This window comes from Schistocerca gregaria, chromosome X, assembly GCF_023897955.1.
Source record: "Schistocerca gregaria isolate iqSchGreg1 chromosome X, iqSchGreg1.2, whole genome shotgun sequence".
In the NCBI taxonomy this organism is placed as follows: domain Eukaryota; kingdom Metazoa; phylum Arthropoda; class Insecta; order Orthoptera; family Acrididae; genus Schistocerca; species Schistocerca gregaria.
The window spans coordinates 450993598-451018370 of NC_064931.1; the positions used below are offsets into that span (position 1 = coordinate 450993598).

Genomic DNA, 24773 nt, shown 5'->3' on the forward strand with positions numbered 1-24773 from the left:
TGGCCTCAGGATCGTGCATGAACCGCATCTGTATTATTTGCTGACATGGCACATTCGTTATCAAGGAAGACAGTACGTTAATGGGGAGTTCCAACAATGAGTCCAATTTAATCTCTGTGGTAGCGCGAATGACCACACTGCTCATCGCCAAGGATTTCTGTCCATACGTTGATTGACAAACGGTGATGATATCTTCTGTCTGCAATTGCATGACGATTTTCGTCAGTCCGCACATGCTGATTACGAAAATTCACAACACAATCTCTTGTGTATGCCGCCTTGCCAGTAAATATAATCTTAGACGTAAACAATAGATCAAAAAATGGTTCAAATGGCTCTGAGCACTATGGGACTTAACATCTATGGTCATCAGTCCCCTAGAACTTAGAACTACTTAAACATAACTAACCTAAGGACATCACACAACACCCAGCCATCACGAGGCAGAGAAAATCCCTGACCCCGCCGGGAATCGAAACCGGGAACCCGGGCGTGGGAAGCGAGAACGCTACCGCACGACCACAAAATGCGGGCAACAATAGATCGTCTTCACATTTCTGCAAAAGCCATTAAGAGAACTGCAATCTGCCATGGTGGTCTTGTGGCCTCAGGACGTGGAGGCACTGAAGATGGCGTGGATACAGCATTTGATCGTGAAATAGCACCCAGACAGGAGGATGGCTGTTGCCGCCCACTTCTGTTGACCATTGCAGACTTGTTTCTTGATGTTCGTCCACCAAATGTGGCGCACCCTCGTCCACCTCAGGCGTGTGGACTGAGCGAGGACTTCCACTGTTCAGCATATGGGGTGCTAGAGAGCCTATGTCAAGACGCTGAAAAATTCGGTCGAACAGCGTACCACATGGTACAGGGCGCGAGCTTGCAAGTTGCTTCCATTTGCCAAGGTCGTTCGACTACGATGCAGAAGTTTCGCTGGGAAGCCCTTACGCATCCGTCATACAGTCGCGATCTCTCCCCCAACGATTTGCAAATTTTTGAAGCCCTGAAGAAAAGGATTAGAGGCCGTCTGTTTCTTCGGGAGAACAGATGCACGTTTCCGTAGGCAATCGCAAACATTTTCCGTGAAGGCATTGACATTTTTGTCTCACAGTTTAATAGCGTGCTCTCCTGAATACACATCCAGCCACTGTCCAGCATTTCTATGGGAAGATGTGCTAGAGCTAAACACATTCTTATGTGACAGCGTATTTTTTTCGCTTTCCATATAGGTAGAAAGGAACAAGACCACAGTACTAGACTTCTTTCCACAAATATTGATTAAAATGATAATTACAACCCATAACGTCTGTTTCAGGAAACAAAATTCTAACTGAATGGACGATAGCAATTTCGAAGTCTGTCACGAGTGATTCAGTGTTCGATGCAGGCACGTTAGTTTTAATAGCTTAAAAAAGATCATATGTTTCTCTTATTTTGTTCGGTAGTAAAGCGTAAACAGCTTGAATCGTGTTTGTTCCCTCTCAAGAATTTGTGAGACTGGTGTGGACTATAAACAACTGTCCAAGCTACTAGCTCGAATTCTTGAGAGTTCCGTCCACAAAGAATGATTCACAGCTTAATGAACATAATTTTCCCCTTTTGCTGTCAAACATCAATATAGTCCCATCCGGTCCCCTTTTATAATCTGCAAGTAAAAAAATCGCTGCCATGATTATCAGTAAATTACATTGTACAGTCACAGTAAGGTGACCACCTGTCAAAAGCACGAATAATCAACCTTTGCAGAGCGGGACCGCTGGTAGACGTGCAGGAAGACAATCTATGAGGTTTCTGTGAGATACCGATAGGGATGTTGAGCCATTCTGACTCCACTGTCGTGGTCAGCTACGCTAGGTTTCTTGGTTGAGGATCCACGGCGCCAACAGCCTGATCGAGGTGGTCCCATGCATTACCGATTGGTTTTAAATCCGGGGAATTTGGTGGCCAGGGGAGTACGCTAAAGTCATCCTGATACACATCGAACCATGCACATTCACTGTGAGCTGTGTGACACGTTACATTGTCCTGCTGGTAGATGCCATCGTGCCGAGAAAAAACAAACTGCACATGTGCGGGTGGACACGGTCCCCAGGGATAGATGCATGCTTGTGTTGATCCACTTCGCCCTCAAAACGACGAGATCCACCAGGGAATGCCCTGAAAACATTTCCCAGACCATAACGCTCCCTCCTCCGGCCTGGGCCCTTCTGACGATTGTTGCAAGATGTCTGCTTTCAGACGTTTCACACCGAACGCGCCAACGGCCATCTGTCCGATGGAGCATTAAACGTGAGTCATCTGAAAAGCCCACCTGTCGACACTCAGTGGACGTACAGTTGCGGTACTGATGTGCAAATTCCAGCCTTTGTCGCAGATGGACAGCAGTCAGCACGGGCGCATGAAACAAGCGTCTGCTGCGGCGGCCCATACGCAGCATAATTCGCTGGGCGGTCGTTTAGAGGGGGAGACTGTTGGTAATGCCTCGGTTCATCTGGGCTTTCAGTTGCTCAACAGCTGCACATCTGTTCGCCCGAACACGGTATCCTTCAACCACGGCGGCACGCGAACAGTTTACAAACTTAGCGTTTCCGAAATGTTTCCACCCTTGGCGTGAAAGTCAATTATCGTGCGCTTTTGGACGTCACATAAATCTCACCGTTTCAACATTACAACGACTGCACACTTGTCCGCGCTTTATATAACATTCACCGCTAGTGCTGCCAACTGCCGTCTGTGAGAGGTTATTGAAGACGTCGAACATACGCGGTGGTCACGTTTATGTGATTGGACCGTGTATTTTCTTGAAAAAATATTGCTCCAGAATCGGCCGTATCTTGCGTGGTTCTCATACATTTTCACATATTGCGCTGCAGCGATTGTTTCTCTGTTTTGTGGGATGGTAACGATGTTACTATGTCACAACCTCGATTGAAGAGCTGCCCTACTGCTTCGACGTAATCTGATGACATTATAGAATCTCTTTCTTGTGCAAACTTTTTTGGGTTTGCAAAATGTTTCCGCACTTCATTTGTTGCTTCATCTGGAATACAAACATGGCTACCACCGCCTAAAACTGTGTTATTTTTAGTGTATAATCTTCCTTTGCATATAGTCTTATGAAGTTTACACAACGCCACTAAATTCATCTTCTCTGTTAGTATAGTTACCTATATACTGATGCCCGTTGTAAATCAATAAAAGCCTCCTTTAGGTAATCTCGGTGATCTTTATCTCCACAACAATTAGATCACGCAACACTACGGGACAGTCAGAGGTCAGCTGCAGTACTGAACTGTGGGAGAAAGCCACGCACCGCAGCCGTTTGTCGATGAACTGGTGCGCGGACAGGCCGGTGCATTCTACATATGGAACAGCCTATTCCGAAGTCCACTATCTGAAGTGTCCTGAGCTACGTAGAAATGTCAACACATTCCTATTCTCCACAAATGTCAGTCCATACAAGTGTCCCAAACTCAGTAAGGTCAGCCTGTGAATATGCACAGCCGCGCAGGACACAAGTCCATTCACATGGCCAAGAAACTAAAAAGTATCCTGTGTTAAACACAGCCTAAAATTTTCTAGAATTGCTTGACATTTTCGAGACACAGCCTAAAATTTTCTAGAATTGCTTGACATTTTCGAGACTCGTAATTTTCATGACGCTTTATCAAATGGTTCAAATGGCTCTGAGCTCTACGGGACTTTAACTGCTGAGGTCATCAGTCCCCTAGAACTTAGAACTACTCAAACCTAACTAACCTAAGGACATTACACAGATCCATGCCCGAGGCAGGATTCGGACCTGCGACCTTAGTGGTCGTGCGGTTCCAGACATGTAGCGCCTAGAACCGCTCGGCCACTCCGGCCGGCCGATGCTTTATCCTCCGAACGTTAGCTGACATGGGGAGCAAAGCAGACAGTCTAAGGATCCCATGACTGTATTTTGCTGATGACCTGATCTTACTGAAAAATGACATGCTTTAGACGCCACGCACTGCATTCAAATGAACCCGGCCGGTTACTAGTGTAAAGTAAAGGTAACAATTTTATTAATTCAAAAATGTAATTACACACGGTGCACATGCTCAACAATAGTCGCCAAAACTGTTGGCACATTTAACCCATTGCGACACTAGCCGGTCGATTCCATCCTTGAAGAAGCTAGTATGCTGCTGTCGGATCCAGGCCTGGACCCAGTCTGACACTTCGTCGACCGTTGCGAATCGATGTCCACGAATAGCTTGTTTTAGCTAAAGCGAACTTTAGCTTTACCAAGATTAAGGCATTCACTTCCGCAACCATTTCCGGTGTGATGACACGATGAGCCTGTCCAGGACGAGCATCGTCTTCCATTTACTCGCGCTCCTCAAGGAATCGTTTGCGCCATTCCACAACACTTGAACGACTCAGACTGTACTCACCGAACACAGCCTTCATCCGTCGATACATTTCACGGCCTCCAACTCCCTCCGCCGCCAAAATTGGAATCACTCCTCGTTGTTCCTGCTTAGTCGCGGCCAGCATGTTCGGTAGTGGACGATAACTTGTGTGACCACCTTCTCTTCGGCGTGAAACCACACTGGCGCTATGCAACATCAAACGGTGCGCACGCATCAGTCTCTCTATCGATAGATGGCGCCACCATACCCGCAGTAACGTGGTGCCGCCTTAGGTGTAAGGCAAAGGTAGACGCACTGACCAGGTTTCATTTGAATGAACCTCATAGTAGCGGAGAAAACAGTCTATTGACCAACATAGGAACGACCGAATTCCTTAACAATATTAAAGATGTCCCTAGGACGACGAATTTCAGCACTACCAAGCATATCTGTAGAGCCCAAACCGTAAAGTAACTTGGGTAGTGGAACTCAAATGATCTCATTCAAACATTAGCTCTCAAACAAAGGAAATCCGAATTAGATAGGGCATGCTATGCTTGCAGATAAATCTACGCCTCGAAATATGGCTCTGAGCACTATGGGACTTAACATCAATGGTCATCAGTCCCCTAGAACTTAGAACTACTTAAACCTAACTAACCTAAGGACATCACACAACACCCAGTCATCACAAGGCAGAGAAAATCCCTGACCCCAACGGGAATCGAACCCGGGAACCCGGGCGCGGGAAGCGAGAACGCTACCACACGACAACGAGCTGCGGACTCGAAATATCTATAGATGATTATCAAAGTAAGACAAAATAACACAGTAATTTGACCACCAGAGCACCTACCCTAACCAAGATCCCTACAAGAGTCCTCGCACTACAAGAAAGGAAATTCCTGCAAAGATAGCGAGACCAAGGATCTTACCAGATGCCAAACGGTGGTACAAACCTAACCGCGAACTCCACAAACACCTTGGCAATGCCGTCAGAAGAATACGACTAGCTTTCTGTGGCCACCTTAGGAAGTGAATCCCCGTAGGTTGTCGTATAATATCTTCAAAGTAGCCAACAAGGGTGAAGCCACCACATCCCTGTGGATCAAGCAAATATAGAAAGACGTTACAGGACTTCATATTAGGCAAGACATAATAGCTGACAGCGGTGACTACCATTTAGCCAATGAAACCAGACCCTTCCAAATATCTCCTACAGAAGTTAACCACAATGAGATCAGGAAATGGCCTGAGAAATCCAAGGTAATGTCCAGCAGGAAAATGAAGGAATACTGTGCTAACAGAAAAGCTCAAGGCAATAGCAGGAAAACAGGTACTAAACTTCACCAAGAACAGTGGAACTGGCAGACAGCAACAGCACAGCATACAAACACAAGGGCCAAGGCTGTGATGTACAGGTGACTCGAGTAAGTTAAAAAGATATATAAATGCTTTTACTAACTTTTTTGTGGTTAGGGGTCAAGAGATACCCTTTGAATCCACGAATCAAATACCTAGCGGGGAAACCTCTGGGCCAATGTTCAACTGTGTGACACTGAAAATTCGAGTCGGTCCTAAAGGCGTGCATGATTGTCCTAAAGGTGACTGCTTGCGATAAGCAGAAGATTCGGTCTCAAAATCACGGCCTGACACAAATTTTTATTTGCCGTGCCTATTTGACCCAAATATGGTTACCTCCATGAGCCTCCAACCACCCCTTGTGGACCATTTTTGCGCTCTCCATATCTACTAGGCGTGTTTTTTTTAAGTAAATACCGTTTTGAAATTTAAAAAAAAGACGTGCTAAAATATCTCAATAATTTTATTTTTACATGAAAGCCTGTACTTTAATCTACTTTTCTGCATAATTTCCGTCAATATTGAGGCACTTGTCATACCGTTGTACCACTTTTTGAATACCCTTCTCATAGAAGTCTGCCGCCTGACTTGTTAACCACTGCATCACCACTGTTTTGACTTCGTCATCGTCTTAAAGACGCTGACGGCCTAAGTGTGTCTAAAGTGCAGGAACAGATGGTAGTCACTAGGCGCAAGATCGGGGCTGTACAGAGGATGATCTAGAGTTTCCCATCGAAAAGATGTGATGAGATCTTTCGTCTGATTCGCCACATGCTTTGATTCTGGTGTGACGTAGGCCACCCATGTTTCATCGCCCGTAACAATTTGGCTTAATAAATCATCAAAGTCGTTGTGGTACCGCTCAAGGAACGTCAATGCACTGTCTAAAAGTTTGGTTTTGTGCACATCCGTCAACATTTTCGGTACCCAATGTGCGCACAATTTTCGGTAATTCAAGTGCTCGGTCACAATGCCATAAAAACACTACGAGAAACATTAGGAAAGTCATCCCGCAAGGAGGAAATCGTAAAGTGCCTGTTTTCTCTCACCTTATTGTCCACTTCCTGCACCAAACTTTCATTAACGACCGAACGACGCCCACTCCGTTCTTCATCATGCACATTTGTGGGGTCATCTTTAAATGCTCTCATCCACTTTCTTACCATTCCATCACTCATAATGTTTTCTCCGTAAACTGCGCAGATCTCACTATGAATATCAGTCGCTTTTAGGCCTTTAGCACTAAGAAATCTTATAACAGCCCGTACTTTACAGTCGGCGGGACTCACGGTTATCGGAGGCATCTTAAACACTCAGTACACAACGTCAACAAGGAAGAATCAGACTGTAATGGCATCAGTGCGTAGATTAAGGTACAGGCTTTCATGTAAAAATAAAGTTATTGAGATATCTTAGCACGTCTTTTTTAAATTTCAAACGCTACTTAGTTAAAAAACACCCCTCGTATCTTATTCGGTTAGCTTCTTGAGCTTTGTTATTTTGAAATGAAGTATGACGCAGTCCTCTTGGTCACAAATATGATGTCGTTTCCAATATAAATATCCTTCTCAGTAAATAACTGAAAATAATTTTCCGTAGCAGTTAGATGCTGTGTTCGTGTAATCTTCTCACATAATTGATTTCATCGTTATTGTTGAAAAACAAGTGATGGATAATTGTAAATAAAATGATTTCTCTGCCGTCCTTATTTGTATGTTAACGTGTTAATGAGAAAGTTAAAGTAAAAAACGGAATTGTGTAAACCTAGTTTGCACACTTAGAAAGAGAGAAATAAAGATCAATTCCTGATTGAGCTGAATGTTCCTTTTCTGGTCAAATAGTTACAGCACAATTAAAACATAATGAAATGCAGTCATTTAAGAAAGTGAAGAAATCTTCTCTCTTGAGGTGAAACTTTATGCCTCAGGGAATAAATGCTCTTGTCGTTTTGTCTCAGTTACAGTGGGCTTACATATAAATGTATCCTCACTCATTCTTTATGCTTAATGTTAAGGTTCTTGAAGACATCGAGATAACAAGGAAGTAAATGGTTACAATATTATGTACAAGGATACCACGCCCCTGCATAGTTAGCAAATATCTCTTTATTTTTATTGTCTTCCGCAATTCGTCTTCCTGTGTTACGACTATCTATTTGAATTTCAAGAGCTCTCGTATGTCCACAATCGTTACATAATGGACAAACTAACCAGATAACCATATTGTGTTTTTGGACTGGGAACTACTTTGCATCTGGCCATAGCAAATATTCTATATACATATCTGCTGTATCTTCATTCGGAATATGAAAGCAAGTATTCGTTGCAGCCATCGCCATAGTTCTTTGATTGTGGTACATGATCCCAGTGGTAATAAGCCAGATTAAGGATCGTGTTCAGTCCACGGTTAGAGCTAGGAATTTCATGTATCACCTATCATTTATTTCATCTCCGGAAATGTATGCTAATATGAAAAATGCCTAGTTACACCGTGCGTATGAATCCACATGAACCAGTGCGTCCACCGATAACTCGCTGGGTAAGTCAGTTCAAAGATCGGAAGAAGGCAACGGCATACCGCCTCCAACAGGAACAAGCCCAGTAAAGCTCTGTGGTCTTCAGATCAGCTTTAAGCTGGATGACAGCTTACTTTTCACCCGTGTAATACCAATGATATAAGGGGCGATCAAAAAGTTCCCATTTGAGGGCGTTGCTGCAACGTATATGCAACGCAGCGCGTCCCCGATGCGGATATACAAGCACCGAAATGTAGGCAAGGGATTAGTGAGGCATTCGTGTCTTTCCGACGCGCGTGCTGCAAATGCGGAAACGAGGACAATGGAGACGTTATCGTTACAGCGCGGTAGCCGCGTGCAATATTGCGGTTTGGGAGCTCTTGTTGCTGGGTTCCTATTTGACCTAGGAACATAGGGTAAAAAGTTTTGGTTAAGCCAGGACCAGCCGCCATTTGTATAACTATTCGAACACCTGTTTCACTGTAGCTATGTTGCAGTATATTAAGCAATGTTTGAACGACGAACCGAGCTGGCGCCCAGACAAACTGTGCAAATCGAGTAATTCGATTTGCAAATTTTTTTAAGTTGGCTGAAATTAATACTCAGCAAATGACACCATTTGTTTGTGGACCGTTCGGATTGTACGGGTAGGAACAGGCACCGTTAAGTAACTCTGGACAGGAGCGACACTGATGGCTCAAGTTTGGTACACCGGTGTATCGGGCTTTAGTCTAAGGTAAGTTTTAACCGCTTGAAAAAAATCTTCCTTCGTTTGGATTTTACGTGCAAGAAAATGTTTTTCGGGGTGGTTTTTGAATCCTGCGACTCGTGTACTTTAAACTTGTACGAATTGGTTCAAACTTTGACTGAAGGTAGTAGATAAATGGATGAAGTCGAAAATAATTTTTTTTATCGAATAATCTTTATCCTTCTCGAGACACGTTGGTTTAAAATCGAGCTAAATGCAACACGTAAAATTCGTTCTTATGTGTACTGAATGCGCGGAAATGGTTTAAAGTCAATCAAATAAATAAAGAATGGATTCTTACAATGAAGCTGAAAACTAGCTTTCAAAAATCTAGCTTCTTTCGGATTTTGTATGCAAAAAATACATTTTTGTGAGGTATTTTACGCGTGCCACGTCTATGTTTGAGAAGTATGTGAATCAGTTCAAATTTTGTAAAAAGGTAGACAAGTACACGTAATTAAGGTCGTCCTGTTGTTTTGTGAAAGCTTTATCCATTGCCAGGATATAGCAGTCTAAAGTTTCTCATAAAATCCGGTTTTACTTGAATCGCAATTGCTGGGATCGTTTAAAGTAATACAGATGACAATAAAAAATATATTCTTACCGTAATTTTAGAAGCGTTTGCAAAAATCTTTCATCATTCGGGTTTGGCGAGTGAAAAACCACACGTTTTCACGTGAAAGTGTGTTTCATAAAAATGTATTGCATTTTAAGCGCTGTATTTGGATATAATTAAAATTGCGTATTGCTGCTGATAATCGTTTCGTTGCTTATACATGAAAGATTTTATGCACCAGTGCCTTAAAAACATCGAAAAATCTTTGGACGTGCAAAACAATGCATGTACCAAACCAGAATTATGTCCAGCCCTCTACAAAATAATATTCTATTTCATCGAGCATTTAAATCTTAATAGTAGAAAGTGTTTTCCTGCGTTTTCTTCAAAAACCACTGTGCTGTCTTGCAGAAAATTTCTTTCCCGATAAAACAAGCTTAAATTCGTCAATATTTGTACAGGATTGAGAAGTTGATAGTATTTTGTCGTGCATACATTGTTTCACAGATCTTCTGCGTATTTCAGCGAATCATGTCCATATTTAATTGGATTAATGGTTATAACATTTCACGCCAAAATATTTACGTAAGTTTTTCTAGCGGTGGTTTCTTAATATTCAGTTTTTGTTATTGCATACTTTATATAAATAATTACGAGAATTTTAAGATAAGAAATAACAACAAGATGAATGCTTTTCAACAGTGTATTAGTTGTTGCGTAAATCATTCAGCTTGCGATATAGTAAGCTTTTAAATAGGTTTATCTGTATAATATGGTACTTTCGTAAGTTTATCTCAGTAATATAAACTATTTACATACAGTGCTATAATAAGCTTAGCACATTATTTAATATTTCGTTCGGTATAGTATTTATGTTTGGTGTTATTCTGTGCACTGTATTAAGAATTTATGGTTATTTTCCATATGTTTGCGTATAGAGTCTCATGCGTATATAAATAAAATGTATCTATAAAACAAAAAATATAAAAAGCAATGTAAAGTTAAACGAAATTAAAAATATGAAACACAATAACCGAGTAATAAAAATAATGAAAAATAAAATATTTGAAAAAAAAAGGGCATATTACCTTGATGTGGTGTTGAGGCTTGTGTGCTCTGGGGATATGGTAAGCTTTGCTGGACAGGTTCAACCATATCACGCAGGTAATAGTAGAGGAGCCAGACAAATTATGCCCAACTCAAGCAACGTGGTTCGAAAGACAATAAAAAAACTTATTCCTGATTACCCCCCCCCCCCCCCCCCATGAACCATGGACCTTGCCGTTGGTGGGGAGGCTTGCGTGCCTCAGCGATACAGATGGCCGTACCGTAGGTGCAACCACAACGGACGGGTATCTGTTGAGAGGCCAGACAAACGTGTGGTTCCTGAAGAGGGGCAGCAGCCTTTTCAGTAGTTGCAGGGGCAACAGTCTGGATGATTGACTAATCTGGCCTTGCAGCATTAACCAAAACGGCCTTGCTGTGCTGGTACTGCGAACGGCTGAAAGTAAGGGGAAACTACAGCCGTAATTTTTCCCGAGGACATGCAGCTTTACTGTATGATTAAATGATGATGGCATCCTCTTGGGTAAAATATTCCGGAGGTAAAATAGTGCCCCATTCGGATCTCCGGGCGGGGACTACTCAGGAGGATGTCGTTATCAGGAGAAAGAAAACTGGCGTTCTACGGATCGGAGCGTGGAATGTCAGATCCCTTAATCGGGCAGGTAGGTTAGAAAATTTAAAAAGGGAAATGGATAGGTTAAAGTTAGATATAGTGGGAATTAGTGAAGTTCGGTGGCAGGAGGAACAAGACTTCTGGTCAGGTGACTACAGGGTTATAAACACAAAATCAAATAGGGGTAATGCAGGAGTAGGTTTAATAATGAATAGGAAAATAGGAATGCGGGTAAGCTACTACAAACAGCATAGTGAACGCATTATTGTGGCCAAGATAGATACGAAGCCCACACCTACTACAGTAGTACAAGTTTATATGCCAACTAGCTCTGCAGATGATGAAGAAATTGAAGAAATGTACGATGAAATAAAAGAAATTATTCAGATAGTGAAGGGAGACGAAAATTTAATAGTAATGGGTGACTGGAATTCGAGTGTAGGAAAAGGGAGAGAAGGAAACATAGTAGGTGAATATGGATTGGGGCTAAGAAATGAAAGAGGAAGCCGCCTAGTAGAATTTTGCACAGAGCACAACTTAATCATAGCTAACACTTGGTTTAAGAATCAGGAAAGAAGGTTGTATACGTGGAAGAACCCTGGAGATACTAAAAGGTATCAGATAGATTATATAATGGTAAGACAGAGATTTAGGAACCAGGTTTTAAGTTGTAAGACATTTCCAGGGGCAGATGTGGACTCTGACCACAATCTATTGGTTATGACCTGTAGATTAAAACTGAAAAAACTGCAAAAATGTGGGAAATTAAGGAGATGGGACCTGGATAAACTGAAAGAACCAGAGGTTGTACAGAGTTTCAGGGAGAGCATAAGGGAACAATTGACAGGAATAGGGGAAAAAATACAGTAGAAGAAGAATGGGTAGCTCTGAGGGATGTAGTAGTGAAGGCAGCAGAGGATAAAGTAGGTACAAAGACGAGGGCTGCTAGAAATCCTTGGGTAACAGAAGAAATATTGAATTTAATTGATGAAAGGAGAAAATATAAAAATGCAGTAAATGAAGCAGGCAAAAAGGAATACAAACGTCTCAAAAATGAGATCGACAGGAAGTGCAAAATGGCTAAACAGGGATGGCTAGAGGACAAATGTAAGGATGTAGAAGCTTATCTCACTAGGGGTAAGATAGATACTGCCTACAGGAAAATTAAAGAGACCTTTGGAGAGAAGAGAACCACGTGTATGAATATCAAGAGCTCAGATGGAAGCCCAGTTCTAAGCAAAGAAGGGAAGGCAGAAAGGTGGAAGGAGTATATAGAAGGTTTATACAAGGGCGATGTACTTGAGGACAATATTATGGAAATGGAAGAGGATGTAGATGAAGACGAAATGGGAGATACGATACTGCGTGAAGAGTTTGTCAGAGCACTGAAAGACCTGAGTCGAAACAAGGCCCCCGGAGTAGACAGCATTCCATTAGAACTACTGACGGCCTTGGAACAACCAGTCCTGACAAAACTCTATCAGCTGGTGAGCAAGATGTATGAGACAGGCGAAATACCCTCAGACTTCAAGAAGAATATAATAATTCCAATCCCAAAGAAAGCAGGTGCTGACAGATGTGAAAATTACCGAACTATCAGTTTAATTAGCCACGGCTGCAAAATACTAACGCGAATTCTTTACAGACGAATGGAAAAACTGGTAGATGCAGACCTCGGGGAGGATCAGTTTGGATTCCGTCGAAATGTTGGAACACGTGAGGCAATACTGACCTTACGACTTATCTTAGAAGAAAGATTAAGAAAAGGTAAACCTACGTTTCTAGCATTTGTAGACTTAGAGAAAGCTTTTGACAATGTTGACTGGAATACTCTTTTTCAAATTCTAAAGGTGGCAGGGGTAAAATACAGGGAGCGAAAGGCTATTTATAATTTGTACAGAAACCAGATGGCAGTCATAAGAGTCGAGTGGCATGAAAGGGAAGCAGTGGTTGGGAAAGGAGTGAGACAGGGTTGTAGCCTCTCCCCGATGTTATTCAATCTGTATATTGAGCAAGCAGTAAAGGAAACAAAAGAAAAATTTGGAGTAGGTATTAAAATTCATGGAGACGAAGTAAAAACTTTGAGGTTCGCCGATGACATTGTAATTCTGTCAGAGACGGCAAAGGACTTGGAAGAGCAGTTGAATGGAATGGACAGTGTCTTGAAAGGAGGATATAAGATGAACATTAACAAAAGCAAAACGAGAATAATGGAATGTAGTCAAATTAAATCGGGTGATGCTGAGGGAATTAGATTAGGAAATGAGACGCTTAAAGTAGTAAAGGAGTTTTGCTATTTAGGAAGTAAAATAACTGATGATGGTCGAAGTAGAGAGGATATAAAATGTAGACTGGCAATGGCAAGGAAAGCGTTTCTGAAGAAAAGAAATTTGTTAACATCGAATATCGATTTATGTATCAGGAAGTCGTTTCTGAAAGTATTTGTTTGGAGTGTAGCCATGTATGGAAGTGAAACATGGACGATAACTAGTTTGGACAAGAAGAGAATAGAAGCTTTCGAAATGTGGTGCTACAGAAGAATACTGAAGATAAGGTGGATAGAGCACGTAACTAATGAGGAGGTATTGAATAGGATTGGGGAGAAGAGAAGTTTGTGGCACAACTTGACTAGAAGAAGGGATCGGTTGGTAGGACATGTTTTGAGGCATCAAGGGATCACAAATTTAGCATTGGAGGGCAGCGTGGAGGGTAAAAATCGTAGAGGGAGACCGAGAGATGAGTACACTAAGCAGATTCAGAAGGATGTAGGTTGCAGTAGGTACTGGGAGATGAAGCAGCTTGCACAGGATAGAGTAGCATGGAGAGCTGCATCAAACCAGTCTCAGGACTGAAGACAACAACAACATTCCTGATTAGTCGTCGCCCGAGTCAGCAATACCCTACATCGGTTGCCAAGCTATAAGCTATGGCGGTCTAATGTGAATATTACGGTAGAGTAGGAAATGAGAACCAGAATGAAAAATACTCCTATCATAGTGCAAGGGAGCTAGCTTCTCGATTTATCTGGCAGTTTCAAAGGCATTTAAATCGAAATATTTCATCTACTCACGCATTTTTACGAGTTAACCCTACTTCCGCAACGCAGTGAGCTCTCTTAACTGCAAGGTGTTGGCACACCTGCATCTTGCAATTTATAGGCTCAAGTCTCCGATCCTGTGCCCACAATCTTCAAGGCTCCCCAGTCATACATGTAAAAGCTAAAAAATGTTTTTCTCTGGAGGGATAAAGTTTCTGTGGGTGGACGCGAAAACATTTTTTTTATTTATGGGGGGGGGGGGGGGTAGATTGCTTTTTTTTCCCTCAAAGGGACCATTTCTCTCCCAAACCCACCCCCGTTACATGTATGCTGAAGGGTCCAAGAATAAATAAACACAAATTTATGTGCGTCTAGAGAGGAGGATGCATCTACAATAGGAAGTACCTGAGAGTGGAGGTGAACCTGTAATAGAAAGTATCCCAGAGTGAGGAAGCATGCATGCCAAACTTTAATGACACATTGTGTCATATTGCACGACATGACAAGTGCGATGTTGGATGACATGATGGCACGTCTCATATTATACGAATGACGTTATGTATCATATTACTTTACTTGACACTGTGCATTAAATTACATGACAAGAGTACTAATACTGCCAACTGAAAGCGCGAATACGTCAAGGTGTTGTGATTTAAATGTCTTTGAAGCTGCCAGATTAGTCGAAAAGGTACTTCTCTTCTTTTGCATTCTTAAATCTGCCCGGGACGTGTTCGCCTTCTTTGTGCTATGATAGGAGCATTTTTCATTCTGAATACCATATGCGTCCAAACAGCGTCAACGTGCTGTTGTTCTTTTCTTGGCTGCCGAAGGAAGAATATCGGTAGACATTCATCGGAGAATGAAGAATGTGTATGGGGCAGCATGTTTGTTGAAAACCACTGTTGTGGAAAGGTGCGCCAAGTTCCTTGCTGGTCGCGATTCGACAAGACGTCGGTCGATCAGGGAGGCCAGCAGAAATTAATGACATCTCAAGTGGGAGACATTCGAGCACCCACCCTATAGTCCTAATCTCTTCCTTGCAGGGTCGACGATTCCTGTCGGACGAGGATGTGAAGCAAGCTGTTCTTCACGCACAAGGGCACGGCGTTTTACCAAACGAGTATCTTCATCTTGGTGCATCGGTAGGATGGTTGCCCCAGTGCTCACGATTTTCCCTGATTGGTGGATCTATTCTGGACTGTACAGCCTTCGAACGGAAATTTTTTCTATGGCCCCTAATAATAACATAGTTCTAACCAGGGATAAACACAACAATCAGTCGCATATAAATCTGTATTTTGTTGCAAATCTAGATAGGCTTCAATTACAGTATTTGTACGTGTCTGATTACTGTGTTCGTTCCCCATTATTACACTTTCAAAGTCGCTGAGAGCAATAGTCCCTAATGGAATCTAACCTGATGTAACATGGTTCGATATGTGCTCCAATTATGAAAGGACATCAGTTTGTTCACTACTTAGAACACCGATACAGTATAACGTATCATTTATATTTCGATGTATCTTAATCACGTCGAAACCCTGTTTAAGAATTCCAGGTCTAGGCGAGCGCTCAAACATTTGACACGCCGTGTCCGATTTTGCTTCTCTTAGTGTACGTACGAATAAGATCAGTATTGTTATGCATTTTTCTTAGCCCCTAGCTGACACAGAGTCAATGAGGCGGTGAACATTGAAGACTATCATGAAGTCACCGCATTTCATTCTTTAGAAAATTTATGTCCATTAATAAATTAAAAGTGTAGAGTCTAGAAGAAACATTTTTATTATTTTACTGTTTGTACTTGTTTCTGCAAAACGTAAATCCACAGAGCACTGTTTAACGTGGTACTCTGTCGCAGGAAGGGAGCACTTTCCACTCAAGATGTCAGTACATTTTAAAATTACTACTTTTCTTCAGATGGAACGTTCTTGTTTCACACGTGAATACTAGGTAACAATAACAAGCTCGGTGTATATTTTTGGAACTGGAGTGCAGTAGTAAAATAGGAAATTAATGGAGCATACATTTTCCATACGACCAATTCACACAAAGAACAGATGAGCTTTACAAAGCCCCTAAAAATTTTCTTACAGGAAACTGCTTTTCAGTATTTTTTTTATCGCGAAGCTGTAGACGCAGTTACAAACAGCTTAAATTTTAGCACATTTTCATTTTTTAATTTGTTTGTTACTTGCTGTATTATCTGTTGGAATCTGTCCGAAAGATATGTAGATAATAGGCCTACCGATTTCTAATTCCCGACGTGGTTAACGCTTTTCTCCATTACTCTTCTACTTTATAACAAAGGATTTAAGCAAAAGTATCAAATATTTGACACATGTCGACGGGTATGAAGCAACGTACGTGTGGCTTGAGGCTGCTGGAGCTCTGGTAGCGGTTGGGTTATTTAATCCGGTTCACACTAGACAAGTATTGTAGTTCATTGGCAAGTGATTTAGCATCTCTTCTAAACTAGAAAAGAACAAGGTTCAGACACGGTTCAATTGGTGCTCAAGTGTTGACTCCTGTGGTGTGTGCAGTGCAAGGTAATCACCTGAATGAGGGCGAATGAAACAATAAATACTACAGCAGGGCTTATTCATGGAAGTAAAGATTAAGTATGAAAAATCATAAAATAGGCTGATTAAAAAACATGGATGGAGCGTTCTATGTGGCTCGTAGAGACCTCATATCTGAAGACCATGCTGTAAATGAGAGAAAGTTATTTCTGTATCAAATTAGAAATTATATAGGCTAAAATACAATGTACTGACACTCACCTGAGAAAAGCTGCACAAAAAAAAAAAACTGGTTGCAGTGTTATATACTGCTGTTACTGGATGCAGGATGCAGATTAAGAACAGCATTACATAACTTTCTGTAGGGAAATAAAGCATTAAACAGGATACTAAATTCGTGGTTTTAACTTTCTATTGCATCTTCTTACGAAACCTTGATTTTCCCGTTGCCTTTTCCAACTCACTGTTAGTGGCTACCGTGGCAACTTTTCTTCTTCTTTATATACAGTCATTTCATTCTTCGAGAACTTTTGTTCCAAGAAAGCAAAAGAAATTTGACCATCCTGTTATCACTACAGCTAGACATGTTGCCGATGCACAGGACACAGAGATGATTGATAGGAGAGAGAGCAGCAGGACGAGGACGAACTACGAACAAACCCTGCCAAATAGACTGTGTTCGCACCTGTCCAGTAGCGAGCCATTGTTAAGCTATTTGGTGATATCACTCGCACAGTCTTTTCCGACTTTACTGGAGACTAAAGACTAATAAACTCTGCTTAACAGTTTTGTTAGAAGTGAATATGCTGCAGTTCGCAAGCAGCATATGATTTAACTTAACTGCTCTGTGTTTCAGCTCGGATTTGGCTGTATGCAGACCTGACGACTCATCCCGCTGCCCGCTTCTTCGCATGGATCAGCTTGCCTGTCGTCCTCATCCTCTTTTCAGCTGGCTTCGTACATATAGTAGCACCGCAGTCCATAGGTAAGAGTGCAAAAATTGTCTAATTTTTCTGTCTCCAACAATACTATTCAAACAAACACAAATGCATCATTTCAAGGTTGAGAGTGACTGAAATGTTATCAGTGACTGCTTAGCTTATGAAACTGACCTCATTGCTCGTTTTTTTTAGATTCTCTAGCCTCCGTAGTGGAAAACAGTATGCCGCGACGAAAGTCTCACCCATGTGGAGCTTGTGCTTCTGGTTGTGCCAAAAATTCTGAGTTTGATACGAACTGGTCGTAGTGTTAAATTGAGTTTTTGGGCTGAGTGTCACTTCTGCAGCTAGGACTTTGCCGCGAACTGCTCAACTTTCTTCCCTAACACCTTACATAGCTATGGTCAGAGTTCAGACGATGACGCCCTAGGCGCCTCACATCCCTTACCTATCGTTTGTTTCCGACTGTAATGACACTCTCCATGACTCCACTTATCACCGGCTCTGTCCTACAATTCCTAGAGTCCAAATGTTCGAAGCTCCGTGCTACCACATGACAGGCCCCGTTTTTAACGCCTCTTCAGCATCAACACCAACAACAGTAAAATTTTAATGTTACTGCTAGTATTGGGCAGTTTAGATTCGCATTTTCACGCTTAGAAATTCAATTCGATAAAAATCTTTTAGGTTCCAATAGCTTTTTTGTTCAATAGTTCGTTTCCCTTTGTGAGCACTTCTTAGCTTAATGCCGCTCATTGCGTCAGCCAGACTGCTTTTTAAATAGGAATAATAGCTAAAACGCACAGTTATGACAACTTTAACCAAAACTAATACACTAATTGATGTGAAGTCCAATAGTACAGCATTTGCAACCAGAGACATTAACATTGCTCTCAAACTTAACAAAGGACCAAAGTCTATACTAGTGACAGTGCTGCTGGCTGGCCTTCCATATTTTCAAATTACATGCAGGTCTTCTTTTTGTGTGTGTGTATAAGTCTACAGCAAACACAAGCGCCGGTTGAATCTCTCGCTGTCCCCTTTCTTCCCAGGGCACTAGTCTGGGCATACGGGAGGTGGACAAAAATGTGGAAACACCACAAACACACACTACCATATCTGATACAATGTAGGAAAACCGGATGAATAAATTCATGTCCTGTACGGATTTTAAGGGAATTTTGTACCAGTCTTAATGCAAAATAATGACAAGTTCAGATAACGATGATGGAACTGATAGCAATTACATACCCTTTTCTCCAAAGTAGACTACAAAGGCTGTGTAATATTGAGTTCTGTTGACTGAGGTAGCCAAGGGAGATGCGACAATTCATCCTCGTGGTCACAAAACCAATCCTGCATGATGTGAACTGTGTGAAAAGGGGCACTGTCGTTTTGGAGCACAGCACCACCACTGGGGAAATTGTACCACGGGATGGATCTGATTAGCCAAAATGGCCATTTTATCCTTAGCAGTAATGCGACATTGCAGAGGAACCGCGGAGCCCATGAAGTACCATGATATGACTGCCCGTATCGTCACCAACTCCTGCTATTTCCACTCCTGGGACATGGTCTCAGCCAGAAGCTGGAAACAGTGTGAAACAAGATTCATTCAACCAAATAACATGCTTCCATTGCTCCATAGTACAGGTTTTATGGCATTGGCACCATGTTTTCCTGATAGGAGCATTTGCATCGGTGATGAGTGGTTTTGGATTTCCAGCTCGCCGTGCAATTCCCTGTTTATGGAGCTCCCTTCTTGTTGTTTTGATGGTGTCAGAGTTCGCATGTTGACATTCACCTCTGCAGTGACTTTTTTGTCACAATCTTCTTCAATGGTGGTCTGTCATGATCATTCAACACACAGTTTCATCTATGTTGTGACTTAGTGGATGATGTTTTTCCGCTTTCCCTGTATGCTGTATGAATCTTCGAAATGGTGCCTCTTGAAACACCAAACACTTCATCGACCTTGGTTATGGAAACATCCACCATACGAGCAGTAACAATTTGCCCACGTGTGAAGTCACGTAGCTCCAGTGTAATGCACTCACAACTACCCAGAACACTGTTCTGACCAGAACTGACACTTACAACATATTGAGGACACTGCAGAGATGCCCTTTGTAGTGTCTAGGAAACCTGCATACTTGGTTCGCTAAACAAACAATCAGATAGTCATATTAATGAGTTTTATTACAATAAGAAAATTACAATACTTAACTTTGTCAGTTACACAGACGTGTCACAAGCAAAGGGTGACATACAAAATAATCACTCTTCTTCAGTATAGACAATCCCTAGTCTGTGCTACATAGAGAGTACCAGTGAAGTGGCTAGCATTGTCATTTCTATCGAAGTTGCTAATCTTGAAGCTGCTATTGAACTGGGGCATCACCAGTCAGTTGTGGCGCTTATGTCCTCTTCACATAGGGGCCGCTGCTGCTGTGTTATCATTCTGGAGGGAGATCGGGTCAGCATGCGATTGGCTGATCTCTTCTCGCAGCCGTGCCTTCTCTGTCGTTCCAGACTGGCGTGCTGAGACTTGATTTTACGCCGTAACACCATTCATGGTTAACTACAATAGCACAAACTGCAGACTTGGCTTGCATCTGCATTTATATTCAAGAAAGCAGTTCTCAGGGTTTCCATATTTTTTCTGATTCCAGTTCCGTGGCCTATACGTAAAGTTGACCACGCCTGTAGTACTACATTTTCATTTTCTTTCCTGTTGTTTTTTGCACCAGAAAGGTTCCCTAATGAGCCATGCATTGGAAAGGCCTACCTTTATTTGGAGAAGATACATGCCAAGGAATGATTCAGCCATTATATAATCCCGGTGACCAATCCTATCTTCCACACAGTAACGTATGGATTGTATGTGAATATTTATTATTACTCTAGTGTGAGGGACCTGTTCCAAGCAGGACTAACATGGATTATTGTACATATACACAGAAGGACAGCTCAAATGGTCACAAGCTTGTATGACCCACATGAGAGTGCCACAAAGATGTTGAAAGTGTTGTGGTGACAGAAGAGCCAACACCGTGTTACTAGAGGAGGCCGAAATGCACGCTTTTCATCTCACGCACGCTTGCGTGAGGAGGAAGAACTATACTGACGTGAGGTCTGGAACATGACAAGGAATTAGAATTCAGAAAGCGGACGTAATTAGTTTCATACTCAACTTTAATCCATTAATGATGAACGTTGCTCTTGACGGTACATGAGTCACAATATTATCTGTTCAGAGTAGTAACTGAATATGGCGCCTTGCTAGGTCGTAGCAAATGACGTAGCTCAAGGCTATGCTAAACTGTCGTCTCGGCAAATGAGAGCGTATGTAGTCAGTGAACCATCGCTAGCAAAGTCGGCTGTACAACTGGGGTGAGTGCTAGGGAGTCTCTCTAGACTAGACCTGCCGTGTGGCGGTGCTCGGTCTGCAATCACTGATAGTGGCGACACGCGGGTCCGACGTATACTAACGGACCACGGCCGATTTAAAGGCACCACCTAGCAAGTGTGGTGTCTGGCAGTGACACCACAGAAAGAACTGAACTGCCTGACTCTTGAAGATAGATATAAATTATCCCAGAAAGGCCGACTTATGAAGTTTCAAGAACCAACATTAAATGATGACACTAGGAGTAAACTACAACCCGCTATGTATTGCACTCATAGGGACTGCTTGAACAAGATTAAAATAATGAAACATACACAAAGGCATTTAAACAGTCATTCTTCCCATGCTTCATACGCGAATGGAATAGGGAGGAGGCCTAATAACTGGTACAATGTGTCATATCCTTTGGCTTGAGGGTAGTGATTTGCTGTGTATAGATGTTGATGCAGAGAGGGACATGGATGTAAATAGTCATGCTACTTTTGAGGAGGTGTATCAATCAATCCACAGAAATGTTTTTCTCAGTTGGTAGCACCTGTTCGAGTATTCTGAGTCAGTTTTGTCGATCAGTAAAAGTATATAACCTCTAAGATTAAAATATGTGGTTATAACACAAATGTATAAAACTGGAGAAAAGCAGGGTAACTCCAATCATAGATCAAATTTGTTGTCAAAATTTTTTGAGAAGGTAGCTCACAACACAAAACTGGGCTACATTTCTGATAATAGTCTTTTAATAACAGCTCAGTTCGTCTTCTATAATGATTTTTTTTTTTTACTGAGAAAGAAATATATATGCCCTCACAAACTTATTTCTAGTAGAGCTAAGCAAGAAAAAATTACCCCGTAGGCATTTTTTGTGATCTTGAGTAGGTAATTATATTCTGCTATGGAATCTGAAATGGTGTGGCATTAAAGACATTCACCTTGTATAGACTGAGTCATGTCTTAATAACAACAAAAATTACCATCACAGATGATAAGACAGGAATAAGCCTAACTTTGAAGTGATGAAATATTAAATATGGTGTCCTACAAGGCTCAATATTTGGTCCTTTCTCGTTGTTGATTTATGTACCTAAATGGTTTACCTAGGACATGGGATGATTCTCCAAATTTGTTAACTGATGATAGAAGCATAATGTCAACCTGGTCTTGGTTTATCTGTGGTTGTTTCTTCACATTTCCACTTGTCGAACACATTACCAATAGGTCACGTTGGCACTTTTAGAAGGGTTGGAATGTCTCTGATGAATTTGTTACTCAGGTGATATTCAATGACTAGTCCATGTTTGAAGTCACTGAGCACTTCCAACAGACCTATTCTGCTGTTACTGCTTTTGGCGGGTACGCCTCTCATGATATCTAGCAGTAAGTTGCACATTACATGAGGTGTCTGGATACTTTTTATGAGATACTGTATGTTTATAGGACTTTTCTCTATTTTTTTGTCACCAATATTATCTCCTGTAACAATAAGGAACATTGTTTTAAACACCTAGTATTTCTAACTTACATATATCCATCACAATTCTGCTGTATTTTCGAACATTATCTGACTGTTGATGATGGGTTCATCTCCAAACAAAATCATATGATGGTAAAGATATTGTTTGTTAGATAATGAAGATATACTTGTTGACTTCACTGATTATTTTATTAGTGTAATGAATCCTTGTGTAGAAACACTGTGTGAATATATCTACTATTTTGCAACTTGACATACACTATCTGAATTGATGTACCTGACTCAAATTATTCTGTTTATGAATGATGCAGAGGTACACAAATTCACTGCAAATGATAGCAATGACACTGACTGCTATATGAGAGCCACACCGAGAGTTTCACTCTTCTAGTTTTCTTCAATTCCACATTTCACAGAACCTTTCCTGTGGTCCAAATGAAGTGTAAAGAACTGCTTGGAACAGGTCCTTCATACTTGAGTAATATTCTAGGATGGCTTGCATGAGTGATTTGTAAGCTATCTTCTCTGTAGTGTGATCTCATTTCCTTTCCTTAGTATTCTACCAATAAACCAAAGTCTGCTACCTGCTTCAGCTATGACTGAGCCTATGTAGTCATTCCATTTCATATCCCTGCAATGTTTTACACATTGGTATTTATATGAGTTGACTGATTCCAGCTCCGACTCATTGATATTATAGTCATATTACTTTTTTTTTTCATTTAATGAAGTACACAGTTTTAAATTCCTGAACATTTAAAGCAAGTTGCCAGTCTTTGAATCTTATCAAGATTTGCGTAAGTATTTGTGCAGCTTCAGTCACCTAGTACTTCACTGTCGATAACTGCACCATCTGCAAAAGATCTGAGGCTACTATTAATATTGTCCACAAGGAGAATAACATACAACATGAACAGCAAGGATGCCAACACACTTTCTGGAGCACACCTGAAGTTCTACATATGTTTGTGACTGTCTTTTTAAGTTAATGTGCTACAACTGCCCTACCAAAAAGTCCTCAGTTCAATCAAAAATTTTGCTTGATGCCCTATATGATCATACCTTTTATAATAAGTGTAGATGTGGTAGTGAGTCAAATGTTTTTTGGAAATCGAGAAATACTGCATCTACATGACTGCCTGGATCCAACACTTCCAGTACATCACATGAAAAAAGTATGAATTGGATTTCACATTATTGATGTTATCAGAATCCATGTTGGTTGACATGGAGAATGTCATTCTGTTCAAGATACCTTATTATGTTTGAGCTCAGAATACCTTCTAAGAGTCTGCAACAAATCAGTGTCAGGGATACTGAACAGTAGTTTTGTGGATCACTTCTGCTACTCTTCTTGTATACCTTTGAATACATGCCTTCTTCCACCTTCTGTGCGAAAAAGGTTTGAGGACTCTAGAATAGATTATAGTTAAAATACGGGCTAACTCAGACACAAATTCAGTATAGAATCTGCTAAGGGTTCAATCGGGCTCTGGAGCTTCGTACAATTTTAATGATTTCAGCTGTTTCTCAATGCCACTGACATTAATACCTATTTCACTCATTGCTCCACTGGCATGATGAATACATTGGGGCAATTCTCATGAGTTTTTCTTCATGGAGGAACATTTGAAAAAGGAGTTAAACATTTCTACATTTGCTTGGCTATGTTCAATTTCAGTTCCTGTATAACCTGTGAGTGACTGATTATTAACCTTGATGTCACTAACAGCCTTTACATATGAACAGATTTTTTCTGAGTTTTGTGAAAGATCATTTGACAATATCCTGCTACAGAAGTCATTGAAAGTTTGACGCATTTCTCTCTTGACAGCCAAATATGTTTCATTCAGCATCTCTCCATCTATAGCCCTATTCTGAGTTTTACATTTATTATACAGTAGTCAATGTTCCTTTCCTGTGTCTGTATACCATATTAAGTCCCTCCCATTATGAACTGTTCTACTGAGCAAATATCTATCTTTTAAGCTTGAGTCACAGTTCTTCTAAATGCTCCTGTCCTGAGCTAAAAGCTTCAAGTCCGTCAATGAAATGTGACACTACAACTTCTTTATGTAATTTGTTGAACATATAAATCTTTCTACTAGTTTTAGTTGCTCTTTGTACTTTGGTTACCATTGTTGCTGCAAGTGCCTCA

At 41.3% G+C, this 24773-nt stretch overlaps 1 protein-coding gene across 3 annotated transcripts in view; it reads left to right on the forward strand.

Moving 5' to 3' along the window:
• The window catches only part of LOC126298067 (chloride channel protein 2), a 471803-nt gene that overhangs the window by 263218 nt on the left and 183812 nt on the right, over positions 1–24773 (forward strand). For all 3 annotated transcript variants that reach the window (XM_049989387.1, XM_049989386.1, XM_049989385.1), the window contains exon 3: positions 17657–17785. In XM_049989387.1, the coding sequence (XP_049845344.1) occupies positions 17657–17785 (129 nt within the window). The remainder of the gene's footprint in view (positions 1–17656; positions 17786–24773) is intronic.